The 6,740-nt window shown below is 51.6% G+C and overlaps 1 protein-coding gene across 1 annotated transcript in view; it reads right to left on the reverse strand.

Moving 5' to 3' along the window:
• The window catches only part of LOC111844995 (DNA-binding protein RFX7), a 33,348-nt gene that overhangs the window by 10,613 nt on the left and 15,995 nt on the right, over nucleotides 1-6,740 (reverse strand). Inside the window, exons 3-4 of the mRNA XM_072717973.1 lie at nucleotides 1,538-1,623; nucleotides 677-799 (exon numbers count right to left, since the gene is read on the reverse strand). Of these exons, the coding sequence (XP_072574074.1) occupies nucleotides 677-799; nucleotides 1,538-1,623 (209 nt within the window). The remainder of the gene's footprint in view (nucleotides 1-676; nucleotides 800-1,537; nucleotides 1,624-6,740) is intronic.

Raw genomic sequence — 6,740 nt, forward strand, 5'->3', positions numbered from 1 at the left:
AACTGAGCCCAAAATCCCTGTTACCTCCACAAGTGTGAACAGAATACTCTTTTTTGTAAATAACTTTACTGTTCGTTCATTCATTTCTAATCTGATTATTAGAAAAATATGAACTATTTTAACAACTGCATGTGACTAATGTAACATTTGTAACATTATCGATGCTTAATGTCCACTGGTGACGTTTCTGAAGCTTTTTCCAAGTATCAAGGATTTTTATTTGTCATTTGTGGATTACACAAGTAGAGGGACATTAAGTAGCTGCATAATGACATAGATAACAAATTACATACATACGTACATAACAATAAACCTAGAATTAAATAAATAGTATAGAAAAATCAGACACAGGAAGAGAAATATTTTCATTTTACATATTGCACCGCTATGAAGAACCCATGTAAAACATAATGTATATGGAGGTATTGCACTGTAGTTTTGAGAAACTCAAGGAGCTGTAATTATTGGGCAGAATGGTCAGTCACAGCAGCATCAGTGTTAAGGGGGTAGGAGAGTGATTAACCAAAGCACCTCACAGTAGAAACGTCTTTGAAGCTCACGTCTACATGAAGGACCAGAATCACCTCCCACACCATAAAGCACAATTCTCCAAAAAACACAACAACACAACAACAGGAAATAAGTCATAAAGGCCAGTGTAGCTCCTCCTACGCACTTGTACTCATCGTAGACCTCCTGTTTGGGCAGCGAGGTCTCTGGGTGCTCCTCTAGGTGATTTCGGATCCAGTTGAATGCGTGAATTTGCTGCGTGCGGCTAGATGACATGGAGCTCTGGTCGCTGGAAGAGGACGGGAGAGTTAGAGGTGCGATTTCATTTAGCCAATCTGCTCCTGCTTTTAGTTTGTTTCTCTAGAGCAGTTTTGCTATTTACTCTCCCCCCCTTTTCCGTTCCTGGAAAAGAGAAACATGGCAGGATGAGAGTGATCCAGGATCGCTGGATCTTTTCTGATCCACGTTCCTGATGGACGCCATGTGCTGTTTTGTGGCTGGGGGGTGATGAGCAGGTGCACGGGCACTAATGGAGACAGAGAGCCAGAACCTGCTAACGGTCGCTATCAAGCCTGTGTTGGTGAATCAAGGACACTCATGGTTTTCCACGAATCTGAGTGCTGAAAACAGCACAACAGCAATGGAAAGTAAAAATAAAGTTGTCCTCCGTAGAGGGGGGAGCCGTGGTGGGATTAGACAAAAAACAAAGAAAACAGCACAACAGGAAATCTCTGGTTATGACCCATATTGTACAGGGAAAAGGCCGGCGATGCTCTTGGATTTTGTAACTTAAGAAGCGGCAGCCCTAAGATAAATATAAAACTCAAACTCCTCCGATGAAACATGGAGTTGGGCTGGACAGGAGAGGGGGGCAGTGAGCACCCACTTAAACTGACCCCAGCAGCTTCCTGAATCAACATCATCCCCTACAATAATTGTACGATACACATACAGGTGCTGCATTGCTCCCAAAAAACAGACACCTGTTAAACGCAAACGGCCTCCTTCAGGAGACGCGAGCGATTACCTTTTATCACCCCCATTGCTGGGACCAGAAGGCAACCTAAGGTAGAGGTAGAGTTTTTCGATGTCTGTAAACTTCTCAACTTCTTGCTGCAAAAACAAAGACAATAACATTTTAAAAGTCTCACTTGGAAACATGCATCCATCTTCACACAACGGTAATGCTGCAGAGGGTGAGATGTGAAGCTGCAGCCTATACTAGGGAACTCGGGGCACAATGCGGGGGACACGATGGATGGGGCGCCAGTCCCATGCTGGGCGCACACCTACGCAAGGTGCCAGAGGCACCGAATGACCTAAAGCGCGTGTCCTTGGACTGAAAGTGATGGGGGAGGAACCGGGGGTAGGAGCTGAACCCACAATGCTGGAGGCATGAGGCTGAGCGCTGAGCGACCGCCCTGTGTACACTACTGCTCCGAATATCGCACTCTATAAAGTTTACACCATGAACAGACGCCCCCTTGAATCTCAAACGAGGATCACCTCGGTACGTTCAGGTTGCGGTCGCGGTCAGCGCGGGTAGGGCCCGGTGTGCAAGAACGCAGCACCACACAAGGAGCAGAGACACCCTGAACTAAAGACCCCCCGCCGCGCGCAGCCCGGCACACCCCGCAGCATGGAAATAACAAGGCGGCCAGGGAGGGGGGGGCGGGGCTACTGGGAGCAGGTGCCAAGTGCAGGGCTATCGGTACATAAACAAAACAGCTGACATAAATAAGGGCAGAGCGGCTCAAGTGGCCTCAGAAACACTTGTACGTGTTGGAGGATGAGCGAAATTTTTTTTTACGTATGTATTGTAATTATTACATATATAGATTGTAATAATCTCCAAAACCCTGTTTGGTAACATGAACAGCTGCATGTTAAGGTGCTGCATGCAAGCCAGGGGGCCTAAAGCTACAAACGGCTAATGTGACCCCCCTCCTCCTCCCCCCCACTCCCCGCCCTGCCGCCACAACCCGCAGCTTCAAAGGGAATAGGGAAGACAGCAGGGACGGGCCGACGCAATTTAAATTCTGCTGGAGTAGCACAGGCCAGACGAGAACCCAGCTCCAGGAACAGCTCACCAGCGCTGGGCTGAGCACTTGAAAACGGGAAATTTAAAAAATGCACTAAAAATGTCGCATTTTCTGGAACTGCCAAGGCTGTCTTTCCCATAAACAGCATGGGTGAGGTTTACAGTGCCCCAGTTACCGTTCCATGCGAAATAAGTCCAAAATCCTCCTGTCTGGGGGCAGAGCGAAGGACAGAAACAGACGTTAATACGTGCACACATGCGAAGAGAGTGGCTCGCTACCCAAACCTTCACTGGCCTGCTGTCACCGAAATGCGATTGTGACACAAATTTATCGCAGTGCAGTCTCAGACTCTTAGAGGCACTGCCAAAAGAAGGTGCCCCTGTGGGCGGGGCATGTTATTCGACACAAAAAGGCTTCATCACCAGGAGGGCGATCTAGCCCAAAAGGCTACAATACAGACAACACAAACTTAGAAAACCAGCAAGGAACATAAGCCAGAAAAAACAGGAACTGGGAGACAGCTCCGGGGGAATTTAAGACCCCCCAACTCCCTCAAATGCCACCCCCCCCCCACCGCCACAAGATGATGTCATCCGAGGTCGCGTTAATCCGAGAAATACCTAATCTGCAGCCAGCACGGCAAACAGTAAATCCGACGTAAACAAGACCTTTGTTTCAATGGTGTCTGCTATAGAACAGGAATATAACAGTGTATTTAATATGCAAGCATATTGCACAAGAGGTCGAGCACTAAGAACTATTTTTTTTTATTTACACACAAGAAAAATTGCACATTAAAAAGTGCATCTGCATGCGTGATGATGCAGAGTTGAGGCACGTTTGCACTGTGACGATAGCACAACCGTCGTAAACGTGATTAAGTCACCTTTGCAGGGCACCTGAAAGGCTGCAGGAAATGAGGAAGATGGTGCATCTGGCTGCAGCGCAGAGAGATCAGAGACGCGCATCAGGGCAGGGGGGCGGACAGTGCTGGAAGGTGGGTGCGGTTGGGGCCGAATATGTGCTCGTGTTGCAGGACCGAAGCAGGCGAGTAGCCGCTCGCCAGGGTTAGCTGCAGCAGAGCCATGACGGCCCGCCGCCAAAATGCGGCTCTCCCCCCGGACCGATCCGCCCGCTCCAATTGGGCTCTAAGAATAGACGCATCTCACCCCATCTTTTCTATTCGCTTCTTTGTTGCTAGGGGAACGGGAGCTCATGAATGGCTAACGCTATTAGCCGCTGAGCAGCGGTAGTGCGGTGTGCGCGTGTGCATGTGTGTGCGTGTCAGCAGTGTGACGAGGACTTCAAATGGGGGGGGGGGGACGACGACGTGAACAGCGGTCCCTCACCCCGCCTCTTAGTCTTTCACCAGCACAGGAATCGCACCGATGAGACCATGAGGACGAGTGTGGGGATGAGGTTCTGCTGAAGGTGTGTGTGTGTGGAGGCACTGACAAAACACACAGCGACACATGCATGCCTCCGGTAGCACAGACAAAGGAGAGCCTTTTGCTAACCATCCCTTACTGTCTCAGGAGCAGCCTGCCCCCCCCGTCCCCCCAAGCCACACCTCCCTGAGCCACAGGGACAGGACGCTCGACATTGACTTCACCTGCACCAGTCAGGAAAGGCGGAGCTGAACAGCCACAAAAATCATGGAGCCGAAAATGCCACTGCTGCGACTGCTGAGCCCATGCCTGAACGGACCATATACACACACACACACACACACACATACACACACACACACACACACACACACACACAGCGGCAGCTTTCAGTGATCTGTGCTAGCGGGGCAGCTCATCCCATCAGAGCGCGGAGTGGGGCATGAAGAGGATGCCCCGCCCACCAGCCACCAGCAAATGGCGAACTACGGAACTCGGTCGCCCGCAGCCGGGCTCAACGAGCCGTCCAATCAGCATGAAGGCTTTGCTGTAGCGTGCAATTCATCAACTGCACGTCAACGAGACACAGTTGTGCCACTTTCAGAGATCAGTAGTCCTGAGAGCTGGCCTCACAGGCACGAGCGCACATGCACATGCACATGCACATGCGCACACACTCACACACACACACACACACGCACACGCACAATCATTCCACCATCCAGAGTGATTCGTTCAGAATGCAGAGGTATATACTGAACCCGGCTGAGATCCCGCTATCACTGCCCTGGAAAGAACTTGCCAACATCTAGTTCATAAATAATTCAGTGGCCTGGGAAACAAACAATAAATATTAGTGTTTTGGCTTTTATTAATCTGTTCATCTATACCTTGTTTTTAACACTGCCTCTATGTGACACTAGTGACTGCAGGTATAATATTAATAAACTGAGTGGAAAAACCACCCCACATGAAAACAGAGGCCAATAAACATTGAGTAATACGGGGCAGCAGAAGGTCTTAAGTGTCGGCAGGGGTGGAAACAAGCACTGAGGTAGAATACGACTTTTAAGCAGCTTTAACAGACAGATTCTGATGCAAGGCTCAGTGTGGGATTGCAACATCCAGAGAGGTCTGCAGCAGTCTGGACCACGGAGGTCATGTCGGTCTCTCAGGCCTGGCTTAGCAGACCTGCCTCTTCCCTTCTGCCCTCGGCCCCAAGTGCTAAAGGGAGAATTCTTAGGACCCGCAGCCCTTTGTGCACAAAGGCGGGGGCAGCGGAGTGCCGCACAAACCGTGTCGGGCAAGCTGGGGAGTCCCAAGAGCTGATAGCGTGCTTGCCGGTCCTGTTCCACACAAAAACGCACCAAACAGTGTGGGGCTAAACTGCCCTGCCAGGAGGGGGGGACATGGCATGGAGATAAACCTTATGGTCCACAACAGCAGACAGGGGTGCAGCCCTCAAACCAGGGGGCCCAGATTTATTTTTAACCTTCCTCCAGCGATGGGCCATTTCCCCCCAGAGAGAAAGAGCATCTTTGATCTCCTCCCCATGCTGATATGGGATCGGCTCTCCAGTTTCGAGTCGCAATCCAATCCAGTCACGTTTCTACGATTGGAGCATCTGAAACAACTTGAGTTTGCGATGGAAAACGCAGCAGCAGTGCAGAAAGTGTAAGGGGATATCGAGGAGCGCATCTGGGGCTGAAGGCAAACACGCACTGGACAGTGCAGAAAGTGTAAGGGGACAGATCCCGAGGAGCGCGTCTGGGGCTGAAGGCAAACACGCACTGGACAGTGCAGAAAGTGTAAGGGGACAGATCCCGAGGAGCGCGTCTGGGGCTGAAGGCAAACACGCACTGGACAGTGCAGAAAGTGTAAGGGGACAAATCCCGAGGAGCGCGTCTGGGGCTGAAGGCAAACACGCACTGGACAGTGCAGAAAGTGTAAGGGGACAGATCTCGGGGAGCGCGTCCGGGGCTGAAGGCAAACACGCACTGGACAGTGCAGAAAGTGTAAGGGGACAGATCTCGGGGAGCGCGTCTGGGGCTGAAGGCAAACACGCACTGGACAGTGCAGAAAGTGTAAGGGGACAGATCCCGAGGAGCTCGTCTGGGGCTGAAGGCAAACACGCACTGGACAGTGCAGAAAGTGTAAGGGGACAGATCTCGGGGAGCGCGTCTGGGGCTGAAGGCAAACACGCACTGGACAGTGCAGAAAGTGTAAGGGGACAGATCTCGGGGAGCGCGTCTGGGGCTGAAGGCAAACACGAACTGGACAGTGCAGAAAGTGTAAGGGGACAGATCTCGGGGAGCGCGTCTGGGGCTGAAGGCAAACACGCACTGGACAGTGCAGAAAGTGTAAGGGGACAGATCTCGGGGAGCGCGTCTGGGGCTGAAGGCAAACACGCACTGGACAGTGCAGAAAGTGTAAGGGGACAGATCCCGAGGAGCGCGTCTGGGGCTCAAGGCAAACACGCACTGGACAGTTCAGAAAGTGTAAGGGGACAGATCCCGGGGAGCGCGTCTGGGGCTCAAGGCAAACACGCACTGGACAGTGCAGAAAGTGTAAGGGGTCAGATCCCGGGGAGCGCGTCTGGGGCTGAAGGCAAACACGCACTGGACAGTGCAGAAAGTGTAAGGGGACAGATCTCGGGGACCGCGTCTGGGGCTGAAGGCAAACAAGCACTGGACAGTGCAGAAAGTGTAAGGGGACAGATCCCGAGGAGCGTGTCTGAGGCTCAAGGCAAACACGCACTGGACAGTGCAGAAAGTGTAAGGGGACAGATCTCGGGGAGCGC

The sequence above is a fragment of the Paramormyrops kingsleyae genome, chromosome 11 (genome assembly GCF_048594095.1).
Source record: "Paramormyrops kingsleyae isolate MSU_618 chromosome 11, PKINGS_0.4, whole genome shotgun sequence".
Lineage (NCBI taxonomy): Eukaryota > Metazoa > Chordata > Actinopteri > Osteoglossiformes > Mormyridae > Paramormyrops > Paramormyrops kingsleyae.